At 35.1% G+C, this 20849-nt stretch overlaps 1 protein-coding gene across 12 annotated transcripts in view; it reads right to left on the reverse strand.

The window, feature by feature from the left end:
• LOC138709486 (clathrin light chain-like) overlaps positions 1-19614 on the reverse strand; it is a 28718-nt gene extending 9104 nt beyond the window's left edge. For 5 of the 12 annotated variants that reach the window (XM_069840285.1, XM_069840284.1, XM_069840280.1 and 2 more), the window contains exons 1-3: positions 19464-19614; positions 19236-19373; positions 16067-16216 (exon numbers count right to left, since the gene is read on the reverse strand). In XM_069840285.1, coding sequence (XP_069696386.1) covers positions 16067-16216; positions 19236-19371 — 286 coding nt within the window. In that variant the 5' untranslated portion in view covers positions 19372-19373; positions 19464-19614. Of the gene's footprint in view, positions 1-16066; positions 16217-19235; positions 19391-19463 lie in introns of those variants that run through there. The other 7 variants (XM_069840289.1, XM_069840287.1, XM_069840283.1 and 4 more) reach the window with 3 other exon arrangements.
• Between the last annotated feature and the right edge of the window lie 1235 nt (positions 19615-20849).

A 20849-nucleotide genomic window follows, 5' to 3' on the forward strand; every position in this document is an offset into this window, starting at 1 on the left:
TAACATTCCATGGTATTCATACATGCTTACAGCTAGAATATGGAAAAAGTCAAAAAACTTAATACTATTATAAAATCTTAATTTATAGTCACAGTCTAGATGAAATATATACAGACGAGATTTACAATATAGTCTACTAGTTTTAGTATCAATTTCATGAAGTGTTATTGAATGTCATAAATTCACCTACAGAATAGAAGGCGTGAGAAATTAGATACATCTTTAATTTGGCCCTAAATAATTTTATGTTTTGAGTTTCATTTTTTATATCGATAGGGAGTCTATTAAATTTTTACTGCCATATAACGCACTCCTTTTTGATAGCACGATAGACTTGCCGATGGAGTATGAAAGCCATTTTTTGACGTGTATTTATGCTATGAACTGTTGAATTAGTTACAAAGTTTTCACGATTACATACGAGGAAGATTATTAATGAAAAGATATACTGACAAGCCATGGGCATTATTTGTAGTTTTTCGAAAATAGTCCTACACAATTCCCTAGATTTGGCACCTACTATTATTCTAATTACTCTTTTTTGTAATAGAAATATATTGTTACTATCTGTGGAATTTCCCCAGAATATTATTCCAAAACTCATTACCGAGTGGAAGTATGCAAAGTATATTGTTTTTAAGGTATTGATATTTACTATCTTTTGCATAGATCTAATAGCAAAACAAGCTGAATTTAGTTTGGGGGTGTGTGTCAGAGAAATAACTTATTGTTTGTATGCATCTGAAGTCTGACTAGTGTAACATATAGCTACTGCTAGGAGCTGACGAGAAGAAGAGCGGGGCACGAGGAGAGGGACACGGTTATCGCTGTTAATCCCCGCTGCACGTGGTATTAAGCATTGAACTGTACTAATCATTCACAAAACTTGCGCTCTAGCTCTTGCACAGTCGTGTTATGAATCCATGCGTTGCGGTTACTAATATTGTTTCATTTTCATTACAGTGTTTATAAACATCGTGTTTTATTCGTCAAAATAACTAAGTTAATGGTAATATTAGTAGACATATAGGTAATTTTGCATAGATATACAGTATTTTATGATGGAACCACAGAGGAAAAAAGGAAAAACAATACACAGTGAGGCCCGAGATATTTTTTGAAGGGTTATAGTTGGTTGTGATGAGGAAGCACGGCATGGGAAACTTAGCCACAGTGAAACAAGCAAATTTACGAATATCTCATTACACTGGTATTCCAGTCAGTTCAATAACAGGAATTCGTAGAGAAGCTGCTGATGCTGGTGAGACTTCCCTTTCTACTCCAGGGAAACACAGAAATCGCCAAGAGGAAAGAAATGTTCATTTGGACGATTTTGATAAGAGGGCAATTCCAGATATTAGTGAATTTTATTCAGTGAGAAAACAGGTGCCCACATGTCCAAAACTGTTCTCTGCATTGAAAGAAAAAATAAAGTTTCCATGGGGGGGGGGGGGGGACATTCTTTGAGAAGGGTTTTGAAAAATATGGGTTATAAATGGAAAAAATGTTACAATGCGAGGAAAATATTAGTTGAACGTCCACATATTATTGATTGGCGTTGTGTGCATCTGAGGACAATACGGCGATTCAGGGAGCAACATCGCCGAAAGTGATACTAGTGATTCGAGTGACTCACAATCAGATGAAGAAAGTGACGACACCGAGCTTGCCCGTCCACTGTCGGACAGCGAATATGGAGCTCAACTTTCATCTTATCACTTGAGTTAAATTAAATAATTATTTTTTTTTGTATACCAGAATTATAAGTACCCTAGCGTTTATTGTTGGTGAAAATCGTTACAATATAATATTAGTTTAATAACACTTTGCTCTTTTGTTTTCACAGATTACGTATTCATGGTTTGCATCTATTATAAAGTCGACATTAATTCATTAATATTTATTTTATTTCATTTTATTAATATTCTTTTATAATTCTGTTGTATAAACAATAAGGTATGAAACTCGTACAATATAAACTTATTGATTATATACTATTATTACATAAATGTACACAATTTTTTTAGATTAAATTATTCTTAAATTGTCGAATTCTTGAATAAAGTAACGTAAGAAAATTAAATGTAAGTACTTAAATGCTTTGAGAATAACTCATAACTTAATGTATTGTTAACGGTTAAAAAAAAATTCTTTCGCATTAAAATGTTAAATTAGAAACGTGACTAATATTTTCAGGATACGTAGTACTAAGATGCATGCGACAGAAATGTTATGACTCTAGTATTACGTCACACATTCCTTCCGCTCTTTTTCTCGTCAGCTCCTAGCAGTAGTCAGCGATGTATACAATGGAGGGGGAAAGGAACTGGCTTAGTTGTCTCATAGTAATGCCATATGAGGTTCCACCCTGTCTTCAGACAGCTGACTAAACAACAAATATGGTCTGTATGCATGTAACACTATTTAAAGACCTAATACTAGAAGTTTGATACCTTGAATCCAATATGTGGGCTAGTCTAAAAATTCTTAAATCTGAATATCTGACTGACAGTTCTGTGGACCATGGGCAGGGAGATTATTAACTTCCAAGGCATGAAAAGTAATAACGTACGTGAAAATCAGTTGCTTTCAATCCCATAAGTGTATTTTTGAATACAACATCTATACTGACGGCTCTCGGTTGCAAAAGGAGAATGACGTCACCTTGGTGGGCTGTGCTTTTGTTACCTACTACAACACTACTGAAGTCTACTCTGCCACGTTCCGCCTGGCGCCCATGTGCTCCGTGTTCCAAGCAGAACTCTTTGCCATCTTGCAAGCAGTGAAATGGAGCATTACCAACGGGACTGACTCATGTATTCACAGCGACTCTCAATCTGCCTTACAAACCATTGACGATAAATACAACTTGCATTCCATAGCCGTCGAAATTAGATCCCTAATACTTAAATTTGAAGGTCGTATTTGCTTAATGTGGGTGCGCAGCCACACAGGTACTGAAGGAAACGAAAGAGCGGATACATTAGCGAAGCAAGCGGCCTCAACCAGCGCAGAATATAAATATTCCACCTGTCCTATTTCGTACATTAAGCAGAAGATCAAGCACACAACTACACTCAAGTGGAATACATACTGGAACTCTAGTGTTAAAGGCTCTGTGACCAAGAAATTATTCTTTCCCAATGTACAAGACAGACTATGTTGCAGTCAGTTCTCAACCGACTTCTTTTACACCCAATTTCTGACCGGCCATGGAAAATTCGGTTCCTACTTTGAAAGATTTAGGATCAAAAGTGCAGAAGAATCTCTGTGCATATGCAAAGAGAATCAGACTGTTGAACATTTGATTTTTCACTGTCCAGTGTTCGAAAGGAAAAGACACTTTTTAAGATATCATATCTCGGACTGCAATTTAAATTACTCCACACCCCTTTACCATTTTCTTAGAAAAAAATGTTGTTACAAACAATTCACAGAGTTTATACACCACATCCACGCAAGACTGTAGCTGTTAATTGTATATAAATTAATGATGTTATAAAATCCTAATGCACTATGTAAAACAAGGTGTCTATCTTTGGGACATAATAATAGTAATGACAACAATAACTATGTTTGTATTATAGATTTTACTATTGTTGAGTATTTGATGACAGGTATATAGTTTGCAACCATAAGTAATTTTGTTTTTATTTTTTCTTTACTATCGCAAACCAACTATATAATAGGTATTTTATTTGTAACTACGCCAATTCTGTGCATTATCTCATTAATATTGCTTAAAATTATGTATAAGATCACAAATTAATGTAATAATCTTGCAATTTCTCTACACCTTCGATTATAATTTCTAATTTTATTTCATTTTGATTAACTGAAAGTAATTATTGCATAACGTATTTAGTATTGTTTACTGTCTCTTAATTAGTGTATTTATATTGTAACTATGATTCACACCTACTATTAATTCTTTAAAATTGTGTATTATCACTACATAATGTATTTCACATGTAACAAACTACAACCCTAATATACCAAAGGTAAAATAGGGTTTCAATATTTGGATAACAATAATAATAATTGTATTTTTGTAACATAAATACAGTGACACCATTTGTTACTGACATGTGAATTTCCACTTGCTACCAACTGTATCAAATTAAATATATGCATGTACACAAGGGTCACTGAACGTGTATTGAATTCCCATCTTCATGTGTACGTGGACCAACAAATACCAGCAAGTTTCATTAACATGTCAGACATTAATAAATATGTTAATATTTGGGTCCATATTAAAATCTACATATTACCACAGTCTAGTATATACAGTCACGAAGCTTGAGTTTTGAGGGTGCTAGGAACAATAGACTGTGCCGGTATTATTTTGCATTGCCTGTAATGAGGCGATATTTGCGATCCTAGTGGTGAGCAACTACCTAATGTATGCATATTTACTACGTATTGAGCTTCGTGACTGTATATACTAGACTGTGATATTACTCTGTGAAAAGATTTATTAAATTTACATACTTAGACTTCAACAAACAAAATGTGATAACACAATCTCAAGGGAAAAAATGGAACTCTCTGCATCATAATCCACAGTTAATTCCCGATTTACCACGAAAATCGTCTGTAGCTGCATTTAGATTGGCAACAGGCCATGATTGTTTGGCCAAACACCTGCATAGAATTGGAATATATCAGTCCCCTAACTGCCCATTGTGCAATCAAACCAAGAAATGGATTCAGAACGCCTCAAAATCTGTGCTTCAGTGGCTGATCATGATAATATCTTTGAAAAATATTGGAGTGCAAGAGGTCAAATGACTTTATTGTCAAACGCCTGGCATTAGAAAACAAACAACAACATATTTGGGTCCATATTAAAATCTAGGCAAACAAGGATGTCACTGTAGTATTCCTAGACACAAGGAAGGCCCTCGGTAGCCATTTGACGAGAACTCTTCAGTCAGGAAGAATGCCTTCTGAACTGTCAGAATTATAAATATACAATTTGGCAATGCCACTCAAACAAACACCTGAGGGTAAAACTGAAACAGTCCAAGAGACAATCTAGCAACAAGTCTTATATTAGATGATTTGACTGAAGAAACACTTCACAGATATTACGGAACACTCCATGGGACTCTGCACAGGCAAGGCTAAAGAAGCAGCTCTACAACTTACACATACAGCAATTCAGCAGTTTCAAGAAATACTCTGTCAGTGCATAAGATGCATCCAAAAATTGAAACATTTTTCCTTCGCGGGGGGGGGGGGGGGGGATACTTTTTTTACTAATGCCACTAGGTTGTCTTTAGACATTTCTGAGCTTCTCTCCTGGTAACGGCTTACATGTAACTCACTTCTAAGGTTGGAGCACCTGCAAGGTGAAATTACATTACTCTGATATGGTACAATGACTGAATAAGATTATGTGGCACCAGAAAAGGACGAAGACAGTAGCAATTCCCTTTGAGGAAAAATTCCTCTGCTCTAACCGAGAATCGAACCAAGAATTTCATGAACTGTAGTAGCTAGCTCTGACCACTAGACTATGAGGCTGGTAATGAAGAAATAATAATAATAATAATAATAATAATAATAATAATAATAATAATAATAATATAGTGATCTTTGAAAAGCCTGTAATTTCACTTCGGAAAGATCTTCAAAGGGGATAAAGGGAATTTGCATGGCTGTACCTTCGTTGTATAACATATACTCTAATTGTAAAGGGCTATTTTGATGGATACAACGACAAATACAGTAGGACTGGTAAGCTTGGAATTCAATCTGAGTAAATATGTGCGACTTTGTGTCAAGGAAGACAAATTCAGAAAAAAAACCCTTGATGAGGATTGCATGATTGAGACAATGAAGGGAGGGCATTCATTCAAATATCTTGGTATATCGCTTAAAAGTTTAAAACACGTTAAATTTTTATGTAGACAGCAAAATTCAGAACCTGTACAAAAAGTTAGATTTATTAGTATCTTCCTTTTACTTATTTTATATTTATTAGTTCTGAATTCTTCCATCAATGCATCATTACATACCATTCAAATAGCTGACCTATCCAAAATCCCCAATACATTTCTAATTCATAGTGACAAAACTATTAAAAATGTCTTAAAAGAAAATAACAGTTACCTATCGACACTCCAGACAATAGGAACCTGGACTTTTCAAAGCCAGATGGGAACCTATTTGCAACACAAATACCTGCAATCACTCAATCCTTACAGCTTGGGTTCTAGAAATCTAGCTAAATGGGTCAAAGCTCTACAATTAACAGATGCCAATGAGGAAATCAAAGATCCTAGAACTGGACTATACAATTCTTGATGAACAAGAATATTAAGAAAGAACGAAGTGGATGCTTGGGTTAACTGCTATGTAGGAAGGGCTTTGCAGTGATTTTAAATGAGGGGGTCAGAAGCAAAGGGGTACAAGTGACATTTCTAAGAATACGAGTTAAGTGTATCCAGGGCAAGCTAAACATTTAAAATTTTAGTGGCTGAGGGATACATCTTTTAACCACACCACACACTGAAATTGAAATAAACAATTTCACGGAATTTACGAAAGTTTAAGTACTTTCAAGCACATTTTCTCACAAATAACTTAAGTGCACTTATACCCCTTTGCTTCTGAACCCCTCAAATGAGAATACACTGGATGAGACATCGTGAATCAGAAGTTCTTAATCTCTACCAGCCAGGACCGAGGACAAGTCTCTGGCATCCTAGGTTCCTGTCCTTTCGGAGAAATACTGCACATCTCCTGCCATCACAGGATTTGCTCTTTGAATGCAGACAAACTTCGATGCAACTACTTCACTGTTTGTCAACTGATGACAACTTGTCATCCCAGCAAACAATGTGAAATATATAATCGAGCCTACTGTTAGATTCGAGAAATGTACACTCTTAGACAAAAAAAAATGACCGGGCTCCAGATTCTATGTCCGATTCGGAAGACTTCGGGTGCATTCGTCAGAGCATGATACACATGCGGGCGAATTTCTTCTGTCGTAACTGTTTCCAACATCCACTGCCACCACTGTATCATGATTATATAAAATGCTTCTTAAAGAGTCATCGTCTCTCTCGCATAGCGCAGTCGGTAGCATTGTGGTCTTGTATCCGAAAGGTTTCCAGTTCGAATCTCAGTCTATGCTTTGTTTTTTCATTCTCATTTTTTACTTCTTGTATACTGATAATAACCAGTATTGTGAAATATTTAACAGGAAGTTAATATTTACAAAGGACAAGTTAGATACATAATAGCAATCTTTTCCCTTGTATCTTGTATTTAAAGAGACTAAACGAAATCTTCTCGGATAGAAATAAACAAAAATAAACCTTAAGTAAAAGAAATCCTTCTCGGATAGGAATAAACAAACATCATCCTTTTCTTTGTATTAAACAAAATAAAGAAATACATCTCGGAGACTAATAAACAAAAATCAAAATAGACAAAAAATTCAATACCGGGTATGTAATCCCTTTGCATCTATAACCGCCTGCATTCTACGGGGTACATGATCTTGAATCGCCTACACAAGAAGCTAGACTGTTACCATGGAGCTGTTACAAAGCAGATATGTAACAGCACTATTTACGAGTGTAGCCAATATCTGGAACGCATTGGTTTTGTCTTTAACATTATTCATCTCGTTTTTGCAATACTATTAACATTATGATGATGATGATTATTATTATGTGTTTGTAATACTATGAATATTATTATTGTTATTATTCTGGTTGTTGCATTATTATTATTATTATTACAGCTACTACTACTACTACTACTACTACTAATACAAATTATAGTAACTGATTAATACTCCTTATGGAGAAGGGAGAAGATCCAAGAACTGAGCATCTATTTTAATTCAAGGGTAATTAGGAAGAAGTCTCTGATATTACTGAATGTTTTTGTTTAATTTTTTAACTAATCCAAACTCCTGTGCACGTTAATAAATGTATTATTTGTTTCTAGCTAGAGAAAAAATAAAACGAAACAAATACATATACTTATACGAAGGCATATACGAACCCGGGTTTTCTGCGTGTGAAGTCAGAGTTTTACCACGGAGCTATGACACACACAGTTCAAACCGTTGTTTGCTGATATAAGAGTATGTTCTTGGCTCTCGCTGGTTTCGGCCTTACTACTCTGATTTTAGTCTTGTGTATCAGGCGCACAGCCGAATGGAACTTAGAAAAATTTACGCTTCAGGAGTCCGGTCATTTTTTTTTTGTCTAAGAGTGTGCCATTATATGGCTACAACACCATACTAAAAAATAAGCAGTCCTCAAGACATCAAAATAATTGGTTTAATGATGGCAGCCCGTCATACTCTCTCTCTGCACTTCTTTAGATTTGGACTAAAGAGAAACAAGATTGCAGACAGTGTCATTTACTGCTCTACACTCTGTCACCATCTACATCATATGTTTAAGAATACACAAGAAGAAAATGATTTATTTAGCTTTCAATAATTAAATTTTTTTTTTCAGTTGTATGTTAAAATCAAGATAACTATTTGTACTGTTATCTCCATCCTCCATGACGCCTGGAGGTTGTAGTTTCAAACAGTGAATGGATAATACAGTTATTAAGGGCAGTCCTTAAAACAATAAGAATATATGAAATGTTCATCTTCGATAGTATTTGCACTTTCTTTCCCTGCTAATTATATGTACCTTAATGCACTTAAAATAAGTTTTCAGTTTAATGTGCATCTGTTCAAAACATTTAATTATGAAGACAATACGTTTTTGACTGAACATAATATTTTTTGATACAATATCTACAGTATATTATTATTGTATTCCTATAGTAGAACACACAAACAGAAGCAATTAATTGCAATCAGTTTCGACCTGATATTTAGATAAATATTATCCTTATTTTTTTAACTGAAACCAAAAAGAGGTATATTACTGTTAATAATAAAATTGAATTAAATATTCCAGTTAAGGAAATGTGTAGAACAAGTAAAAGCTGCTAACTTATTCAATGAGTACCCTGTCACTACAGGCTCCAATTTGACGCCGATTTTTCAAAACACGTTCTATATATAACTGACAGTGCAACAAGAACATGAGTAAATTAAGAAAAGTGAGGTTTGTTGCTAGGTGGTCACAGAGCAACTGCCTGTGGACTAAAAGATCTCTGGTTCAATCCCAGACGGTGGCTGGATTTTTCTCATTGCCAAACTTCCTAGGGTCCACTCAGCTTCCTGTCAAGTTGAGCACCGGGTCTTTCCCAGAGAGAAAACTGCATACTACATCATCCTAATGCTGAGGTCACGAAAGTATGGACTTCTACCTCCAAACCTCCTATGCACCTTCATGACATCTAAAGAATATCTTAATGTATGTTATTAAATTTGTATTTATTTATTTATTTATTCATTTGTTGTTGAACATAACAGGCAAAGCCCAATTACAATGTTCACGACTAACAAATTAATTTATAAAACATAAACAAGGAAAAGGGAACATATATTTATTAAAAACTGAAACAAAATAGAAATAAGAGAAAGAAAAAAAGAGAAATTTAAATAAGGTGTGAAAGTAGCTTCAAATTAACTAACAACAATATTCTGTAAAATATGATAACAAATAATTCTGTATCTAGAGAAATTCATATTGAAAATATCAACATTCGGATGAGGATGTAATTTATTGTATAACTGTAACATTTGGAAAACTGGGGAATTTTTGTGGGATTCAGTATTTGTCCTTGGTATGTAAAACAAATTTCGAAATTTCGTTTTAAGCTTAGGTGCGTATAATGTTATATGAGAAAATAAACCAACACAGTCCAAATTGTTAATAATTTTATAAAGGAAGTTTAAATATTGACAATTTCGTCTAATTTGCAAACTAGTAAAATGGAAATGTTGAAGCATTGTAGCATAACTCTCATAGGTAGGATAATCATTATAAAGTCTGTAATATAACCATTTTAAAAATTTATTTTGAGTTTTTTCTAGTAACAGAATATGTTTGTTAGTAACTGGGTTTCAGATAACAGCAGCATACTCTAATTTAGATCGAACAATGGAATTATACAAAATTATTATAGTTTTGACTTTAAATTTACAAGAATTTCTCATAACAAAACCTAAACTTTTATAGGACAAATTTATAATATTATTAATATGACTATGAAATGTAACATTACTCCTAAATAATATACCTAAATCTTTATGTTCATTTTTTGCTGGTAAAACTTTTGCCTCTATTTTATATGAAAATTTAATTGTATTTTTCAATCTAGAAAAGGTCATTTGTTCTACTATATAGGCCTATTCAGAAAGAAAAATGGAGGAGGGTGAAATATCCGTAATTATCTGGAGATGGACACAGCAAAGATTCGAACTGCACACGAGGCAAGACTTATCGAATGTTTAATTGAAAGCAAGCAATGTATAGCATTCAGCTTGGCTACCAGCCAGACTGTCCTTATCAGCAACCTCCCACCTACAACTTTGATTAGTAACAGCATGCACACAATCATATCTGTAATACACAGTTCTTCCGTCTGCATCCACACATTCATATTTTGATGAAATTGAATGGTGAATTTACAAAACGACAAAGTCCACATTTTGGGAGTTGTGAGTTGAGAGCATGATTATGTTACTGAGTGCAAGATGCATCGTTTAGTAGCAGAATAACTTTAATCCACGACTTTTGTATAGTTTTTATTAGCAGCAGAATATTTGGTTAAGGGGTAAAATGACTTCAGTCCTGGACTTAAGTTGTTTTTCCTGTCAAGTTCTGAAGAAACTTATGTAATATGTAATTTTAATCACACACTCAGCTGACAACTGTTTTTTGTCTGTTGTCATTGGTAATTCTTTCCAAACTTATCTCACGTTTACCATTCCTTCCAGTGCATCCTTCAGTAGGCAGTTCTATTCAGCCAGTGACACAACCAATTCCCTTTCTACTTCTTGATCATTTTCAGCGTCATTCTTTCTCCACACTTTCCAACACAGTGGTTTATCCCCAATCAATGAAACCAAAAATTCAAGATATTCGTAAAATGCTTAAGTACATTCGTGATGAAGAAGACGTGCATACATTTTACGAAAACATTATAGCATGGGAGACAACAAAGAATTGAAAGATGAAACTAAGCTGTGGTCTCGTTATAACACTCCTAAGAGTTGTCTGTGCTCTTGTGATTAACAAATTGTTCAAAATAATGTTCAACAATTGCAATAAGGTTATTTTATGATTTTGGTATAAATACATTTAGTTAAACATGTTTATGTGTCAGTAACCTAATAATTATGTTGCAGGATTGAAGTTAATTTGCAGAATAACCTAAGTCCTGAAGATAATTAAACTTTTTACGACCTGAAGAAGAATACAAAAATATGAATTTTTATAATAAAACTATTTCTCTTACATATAAAAAATTATATTGTAACAATATATGATTCACCGAGGCTAAAAGCAGTTTTCTTTAATTTTCTCGAAACTACTTCTAGGGACTTACGTCGTTTTGCAAATTCACCATTCAATTGTTATTCAATGCAAAAGTTCTATTTCCGTAATGCTTACAATTTCTCTTCTTATATTCTCTCTAGTGTGGGGGTTATTCCTCTATAACATATTTTTTTGGGGGGATTTTTAGGGTGTGAATAAAAATTTAATAAAAAAATGTCCGAAGTCTATCAATGCAGACAGACATCACTCTGAACAACTCCTAATAACAATAACCAGGTTAGCACCCATTCCAAAATAAAAGTATAATTGTGTGCTTGCTATTCTACTAAGCAAAGTTACATCAGTAAAACAATGTGCATGTCTGATGCACGTGTTCCTGCTGAACGAACTGTACAATACTTTCCTGGAGAAACAGTCTGAGAAAATATAATAGAGAAATTTAGAAATCTTCTCAGTATTCGTGAGCTGCTACAAGGGACAAAGAGTACTTAATCATATAAATGTTTACAAGTTCAGTGAACCATTAATTTTGTATGACAAGGAAACTCCTATAAGTACACAGCTGCAAATACATTTTGTGATTGGTGGAAATATACCTAGTTTAGAGAGGCAAGTGTTACAAAAAAGTAAAGAATGCTAATGAACTTGGTTTCATTTCGAATATAGGTGATGCTTCAGGAGAGCAATTGATCCTTTCAATGCAGCTAAGGTTACAATCGGAATAACAGATGTAGGTATTCCAAGCCTCGTAAACACATCTTTCATGAAGAGAGTAGCGGTACCTCTTGCTCCAACCAGAAGTCCGATTACTTCAAGCTCTTTTAGCTGGTATTTTTTGAGGTAATATGGAATGGTATGATTGTAGATATTCTTTTTTTCCTTATCCACTTCTGCTGGCTGTTCCTCATTCGTTTCGAAACGCACAGTGGGATCAATTATGAATCCAGATCTTGTAGATTCCTTGGAAGCTATTATATCTATGTACTGTGTACTGCCAGTGATGGAGAGACCATGTACTTCTTCAAAGGTGTTGTAATCAGCATCTTTAAGGGCAGTGGCTATAATTGATCGTACTTGGTGGTGTCTAGCACAATATCAATAAATTCATGCCTTAAAAACTAGTGACAAGAAGTGAAAACCAAGAATTTTTGTATGTAGCCTGTGCAATGTTTCACAAAGAGACAGTGAGTTCTGATACTTCAATGGATTGAATTGAGAGGAGAAGTTCTCACTACTACTGCAGCTGTTGTAATTTATATTTACATTACAAGGCACTAATTGGGTTGAAATTCCTAATTTAGACGTGTTACTGAGATAAGAGTCCACATCCTTTACACCAGTGGTCGTCAGCACTCGCTGAAATGGGTAAAGGGTATCTGGAGCAACATCAAATGCACCACTGTGCAGCAGGCAGAAAGGGATAGAGCCAGCAGCTACGGTGCACCATAGTGCAGTCTCTTATCCGCAGGTAAGAGAAGCTGGCCCGAACGTGCTCTGTGCTGACAACTGCTGCTTTACATTATCCATCTTCAATGGGGATAAATGAAATGGGTGCATTTCTTCTTCTTCTTCCCTTCAAGTATTATGCCAAATGGCCTGTTATGATCTCACAGTTGAATTTTAAATCCAGCGCTTCTTTGGACGACCGAGAGATCTCTTCCCGTTTGGACGATAGTGGAGCATGACTTTTGGGATTCTATCTCTATGCATGCGATGCAGATGATTTATCCAGTTGTTCTGATAATGTTTTACGTGATTAATTACAGGTTCTAGTTGCAATTCTTCCATTACATCTTCATTGCATTTGTGATCCCATTTCGTATATCCCGCTGTATATCTCATAAATTTCATTTCATTGGCCGTTATTCTGCTTTCGTCTTTCTTCCCCAATGTCCATGCCTCGCCAAGGTCTAGTAAAGGCGAATTCGAGTATGCCTTTGTACTAGGGAAGGTTTCATAATGTTGTTAATTATTCCAATTGTTTTGGTGTATTTAGAAATTTTCTGTGAAATGTCTACTTCATCAAAAAAAGATAATGTGTATCCAAGATATGTAAAAGAATTTATCCTTTCTAATATTTTTGAATCTGAACATATTTTGCTAGGCACAGGGTATTTTCCGCAGAAGGCCATAATTTTAGTTTTTTTCTTTATTAATTTTCATATCATATTTAATTCCAATTTTGTTAAAATTAAAAATTGAACATTGTAATTCATCTTCTGAGGATGCCACCAGAACTAAATGTCTGCAAAAAGTAATGAATCTAGTTGTAAATGTCTCTTGAGTTGTATATATCCATGAGGCAATTGTTTCCAGTCTCTAATTATTTGATTCATATATATATAATAAATAGCAACGATGAAAGGCCGCAGCCTTGCCTTACTCCTGTATGAATTTCTGTCCAATGTGATAATTTGTCACACCTTACTGCAATTACAGTAGATTTGTTTTATAGATATTATATATGTTTGCTATAAGTTGTTGTGGAACATGGTTTGTGGCTAATACATTTAATAATTTATTTCTGTTACGGGTGCATTTCATTTGGTGAATTGTTTCAGGTTAATATATTTTAAACAAAAACTGGTGAACATATTGGTCACATACTAAGTCATCATCAAGAACATTTACTGAAAAATAAAAAGATTTATCTAAACTGCTGGTTAGATACAGGAAACAATTTATTTCATTACTTAAGCTGTTTATTATCTACCAAATTTTATACAAGAGTCAACCATCTAGCAGTGACTAATGGAATGGCTCGAATGGGAAGAAACAACCACACTTCTGCAATATTATTCTCTTACTTGCCTATGGGGAAAAAGTGCAGCAATTCAGGTTAGTGATATTCAGGTTTAGAACTTCCTAATCGTCATTATTCTCAGCTTGGTCTTTACTATTAGTGTGTGTGGTAAAACATCATTCTCCAGCTCCCTACATCTTTGTATTTTTAAATAAATTCTATGAGTACAACTGATTGCTTTCTCAATTCGGTAGTTTCCTAGTACCCGGTACTCGTTACATAGGTCCTTTTTATGTTTACACAGTGGCTCCTTTCTGAAAAGAATTTTAATAGTTTGTTACTAGATGTGATTCTAGTCAGTTTGTAATATATTTTTGAATGTGTTCTTAGCTTAGGTTAGGTTAGGTTAGTTTAGTTTAGATTGTAGTTCATTTCCGACAAAAGAAAATATTTTTATCGTTATCTACAATAATGTGTTCTTAGGTTAGGTTAGGTTAGTTTAGGTTGTAGTTCATTTCCGACAAAAGAAAATATTTTTATCGTCATCTATAATAATGTGTTCTCAGGTAAGGTTAGGTTAGTTTAGGTTGTAGTTCATTTCCGACAAAAGAAAATATTTTTATCGTCATCTATAACAATGTGTTCTCAGGTAAGGTTAGGTTAGTTTAGGTTGTAGTTCATTTCCGACAAAAGAAAATATTTTTATCGTCATCTATAATAATGTGTTCTTAGGTTAGGTTAGGTTAGGTTGTAGTTCATTTCCGACAAAAGAAAATATTTTTATCGTCATCTATAATAATGTGTTCTTAGGTTAGGTTAGTTTAGGTTGTAGTTCATTTCCGACAAAAGAAAATATTTTTATCGTCATCTATAATAATGTGTTCTCAGGTAAGGTTAGGTTAGTTTAGGTTGTAGTTCATTTCCGACAAAAGAAAATATTTTTATCGTCATCTATAACAATGTGTTCTCAGGTAAGGTTAGGTTAGTTTAGGTTGTAGTTCATTTCCGACAAAAGAAAATATTTTTATCGTCATCTATAATAATGTGTTCTTAGGTTAGGTTAGGTTAGGTTGTAGTTCATTTCCGACAAAAGAAAATATTTTTATCGTCATCTATAATAATGTGTTCTTAGGTTAGGTTAGTTTAGGTTGTAGTTCATTTCCGACAAAAGAAAATATTTTTATCGTCATCTATAATAATGTGTTCTTAAGTAAGGTTAGGTTAGTTTAGGTTGTAGTTCATTTCCGACAAAACAAAATATTTTTATCGTCATCTATAATAATGTGTTCTTAAGTTAGGTTAGTTTAGGTTGTAGTTCACTTCCGACAAAAGAATATATTTTTATAGTTTTTCTTTTCAGAAAGGAACCACTGTGTAAACAAAAAAACGACCTATGTAATGAGTACCGGGTACTAGGCAATTACCCTCAATTCTCCCAGAATATCGAAACTTAGTTTATAATCCCAAGAATGAAAAACTTCCAATCCTTTCACATTTCTCATTCTCTGTTGTCATTCCTTACCCAAATTTCATTTTGGTATTTTTTTAGAGGAAGGGACATTGAATCCCAAAATAAATATTTTACATTTTCACTGACATATCTTACCACTTTCCACAGCCAATATTGGAAATAATATTAAAAATTAGATCTGTTGGGATAAACATCAAGATATCTCATGTTACATCGCTTCGTGTTGGTTGATGACACAAAAAACATGAAGAGAGCAAGAGTGAAAACTTAATACTTTGTGCACACAGACTGTTTACTCCCTTAAAACACAGTATCAATAACAATAAAATTACTTTCAATACAAGTGCTATTAATTCACATTTCCAGAAAAGTAGAACAAAGAAAGAAGACGGTAGTTGCACTTACCAGAACCTATTCCCACAGATTCGAACCCATCTTGCTGGCCAAAGTTATCAATCATCTCAAAGCTGCCAGTATGATCTACTTGCGGAAGGGCCGATCCTTGTGGAATGAATGAGCCATCTACAGGCAGAGCAGAAATCACTGCTTTGCCATCTTGCATCACACACAACGAGCAAGTAAGTACAACATGCCATCACATACAACTAGACAACAACCATTCTCACTCCGACATAAAAAAGTGAAAGCTACAATGAAGACAGTGACAAGACCATCTGATGGACAGCAATTATTTAAAATATTAATCAGTAGAAAACACGCAATACATAATCAGATCAAAACAACTGAATATAGGTATACACAGTGCTTTTTTTTTCTGGTCCAGCACTTTTTTTGCTGTATTTTTCATCATGGAACTAAGAAGCATGTTAATATTTTTAACAAAATTTTTCTTTTAATTCCGCTTAGGCCTTGAAAAGTCTTAAAATTGAATGAAAAGGAGTTAAAAACAACAAAATTCCCATGTCTGAACAGTAATCATCTACCCTCTGCTATAATATAGGCTATTCTACATAGAGTTTTACCACCTTTTCCTCCAGAAAAAAGCACTGGGTACATACACACATAATGTACGAAATATCAGCAGCATACACCAACATTCCCTTCCGCACACATGTATGATTTTACGTTTTTTACTGATATAACAGAGTTCTTGTTTTTTTGTTTCTTTAGTCCATGTAACAGTCCTGCTTCAACTACAGTAAAACCTCGATAAGACGCGCCCGCTTATTACGTTATCCCCGTGTAATACGCTTTTTTTTGTCCGGTCCCTGCACATTTTTCATACATAATGCCTTTATAAAAAATACCCGTTTGTTGCAGTCCAGTCCCGCATAATACGCTATTTTTGTGGAATATTTTCGATGTAATTTTCAGCAATGTACTGTAACAGCAATGAAACATTTTGGCCATTGAACTCACTGGTGCCATTAACCTGAAAAGTATTCGACCCTTTACTGCACATTTGATCCTTCATGCTGTACAATACCCCACTCTCTTGTTACGCTCTCTTATTCAACTCTTTACCTGCACGTTTAAAGTTTACATACAATTGCAATACCCCACCCTTTTCCTAACCCTCTCTCTCAAACAGCGTTCCTCAGTCGGCCGTAATAAAATTCTGGAAGTTTTTGCCGGTCAGTTTGTTGTCCTTAGTGTATTGAAGTGTCTGTGAGTGTCATTACAATGAGTGTTAAACAAAACATGCTTTGGAAATCTTGCGAAAGTACTATGAAAACAGTACTCTTAATCAGAAACAACTGTCTGATTCATTAGGAATCCCATCATCGACATTAATGACGATAATAAAAAAATCGCGACTCAATCACTGCAGCTGCGACGTCAGAAGGATTAAGTGCAGGAGAGTGAAGTGTGGTGAACATGAGGACTGGCAGAACACGCACATGGCAAAAAACTATAAATTACTTTTTTCAAAAGAATTACCGGTAAGTACAGTACATATTGTAAATGTCTTTGACATAATAGTACAGTAATTACATAAGTAATGGAGTAATACTGTATTACCTTTCATGAATCATGTATCTCAATGAAGAAAAATGCTTATAGATACTGTATGTAAGTCAAAATTAGTATACCCGCCTAATACGAGATACAAGTTATTACTTGGTTTACACGCGGTCCCTTGAACAGCAGCTTATTGGGGTTTTACTGTATCTATTTTAGTCATTTTGAAAACAAGAAGGATAATTATTAACAAAAACAGATTAGGGTAACTAGTGAATTCCTGAAAATAATAAGCACATTAAAGTTCAACATGATGAAATACCTGAGTTTACAATTATGTATGTAAATTTAATTTCTGCAATATTACAGGTTCCAACCTCATAGTAAATGTCACACAGGACTTGAAAGATTCAATAGACCCAAAAGAGTAGGCGAACCTTTTTGGTTTCTAGCAACAGGACCTGGGAATAAAACCGTAAGTACAGCGATTCCAGAATATTCAAAAAAATGTATTTTTATATACACTGCCACCATGAAAATCTTAAATCTTATCCAACAAAGTATTCCCAAAGTAAAATTTTGAATACATACAACGAAAATTTGGGAGAATAAATTCTGGTTTTCTCAACATTACTGCATTCTTGGTTGCCCGGGGGCTCCAAGCTAATTTATGCACAGTCCAGAATTTAACGCTAATTTTCCAATCACCCACCTCAACATTCAAATCTCCTGCTAATTGGGTAGAAGGAGAAAAATTACGATTTGTAGCAGAGTTGGCATGTCCGACATCCTGAAGAACAATGACTTCAAACCAATTATAAAGACATTCTTTGTAAAGAAAGTTCTCAAATCTACCGTAGGCCTGTGTTGAACAATTGACAAACTGCAAATAATTCACGGTAGGCTAATTTTATAATGTGCGCCAGTGTTATTATCAGTCAGTACGATTTATCAACGAAGTACCATTTTTAAGTTAACATTTTTGTTTTCAAGTTCAAGGCTCATGTTGTACCCACACCTTTCTGTTGATTAATCTTGGTAATTAGCAATGGACTGCCGGTCTTTTACAAAGTATGTGACAAGGTCAGTGGGTTAATTGAGGGGATGTCTAATGACGTGAGGACGAGGAACATGTGAAAAGATGACTAATGGTTTAAGATCCTCTGCCTCATGTCACTTTGACCAGTGGCGTATACTGGTTAAAGGGTTTGGGCTACCGCTGACCCTATTATTACACAAAATATATCTAACAATTACTTTAATTTTAATTACTGTGGTAAAACTAATAATACAAAATTATTACATTATGTTATATTATAAACATTTTCTTTTGTAATTTCCTTGGGCTACCGTCGGTAGCCCCGGTAGTCCGCAAAATACGCCCCTGACTTTGACATTCCCTCAAATAACCCATTAACCTTGCCACATATCTTGTAAAAGTCCGACGGGCCCTTGCTAATCACCTTAATCATTGGTGTACATGAACCTCAAATTAGGATTAATTTCAGCATATTTTTGCGAATAGAGATAATGCCATACGTATCTCAATGTTACGAAAATATGATATACCGGAAATATTCTTTCGTAACATGTAGCCTATAATAATTATCCAAACTAAACTAGGAATTTGCCGTATTATAATTAAAACTACCTTCAGTTGGTGGAGGTGCAGTAGCAACCGGGTTCAATTCATCCTCCAAGCCAGCAAGTTGATCCTGCTCACGAGCTAAAAATTCTGCTGCTGGGTCAACTTCTGGCTGCTCAAAATTATCACCAAACCCATCCATTCCTGAAAGACGATAATATCTATGTCTGTAATACTTCAAATAACACAATGATCATAATTGTGTCAAACTACTTCACATATTTGACAACTTACTTTCTTAGACGATCCAAGTGCCTCGATTGACAAACTGACGGAAGTTGAATACCGCTTAGCGCTCACCGTGCTTATGTAGTGATGGGCCGCTCATGAGCGAGTCGTTTCGAATGAACGACTCCCGCTCTGGAGCGGCTCTCCGCTCCCTCCTTACAAAAGAGCGAGTCGTTCATTGCATTTCGCTCCCTACTCTTGGGAGAGCAAGGCAACTTCACCTCGCTCTCTTGCTTATGGCTCACTCCCAACGCTCCGCTCCCTCCACAACAGCACAGCGCTCCACAGCTCCTTTACAGCTGTATACAATCCCTGTCAGTGTGGTCATGCGCTTCAATGCAGACACGTTTAAACGTTGCCTATTGTCATGTTTCTGTTCTCCTTATTGCTAAATAGGTCATGTTTGCACATTAGCCGTTTTTATGTACCATTGTACACTTTCATAATTGCTATTTATACTACTTTACCAACAGTAACGTCGCCAGGATCAGAGCAAGGGAGGTGCGGATGGGGTGCGAGATTTAAAAATGGGGTGCGAGCTGTAAAAATGTGGTACATAAAAAATTCAAAATGTTCTTTCATGCACTTGCGCGCATACTATACATCTGTTTATTATTATTATTATTATTATTCAATCCATTACGATACACTATGGGACGCAGTTTTTTCACATGCAAGAAATTGTTTGTTTTTGTTTTTCAAAATAATTTATGCCTAGTATTTTGTTAATAAGTTGCCCTTTGGAGTGTGGAAAGGGGTGCTCCGATTTTTATGGGGTGCTTGCGCACCCTTTCGCACCCCCCTAGCGACGTCCCTGTTTACCAACACTTTCAGAACTGTTTTTAATTGATCTGTTTATACTACATACCGATACTTCACGATTGTTACTGGTTCGTAAAATAGCGTAAGTAATGTAAATGGGCTCTCTCCCTCTGGGATAACATGGAAACTTACCTTACTGTACGTGTACAAGAAGCTTTTCTCCGCATTCACAGACCGATGCAAACCGATTCGAATGTCTATTGCAATGGCATCTATTGAGAAGCATGTGTATTATGTCATACAGATAACAACCCGCTCTGCAGTTATCGTAGAAGAGTCGGAGCGGTGCGGTGGTGAAGCGTGGGGTGAGTGATCACTAGGAGCGAGCTGGTTGAGAAAGAGGGAGGGCACTGTACCGCTCCGCTCTTTTGAACGACTCTCAATGAACGACTCCTCAAAAGGAGCGGGAGTCAAAGAGCTAGCTCGCATCAATGAACGACTCCGACCCATCTCTATGCTTATGACACTGTAAAAGCAACGGAATCGGAAATAACATTGGTCATGCCAGGATTACAAATAACTATGGACAGACCAGGAACGGACCAACCAGTGATGAGGCGTGCTCAGAAC

Source organism: Periplaneta americana, chromosome 11 (assembly GCF_040183065.1).
Source record: "Periplaneta americana isolate PAMFEO1 chromosome 11, P.americana_PAMFEO1_priV1, whole genome shotgun sequence".
Classification (NCBI taxonomy): domain Eukaryota; kingdom Metazoa; phylum Arthropoda; class Insecta; order Blattodea; family Blattidae; genus Periplaneta; species Periplaneta americana.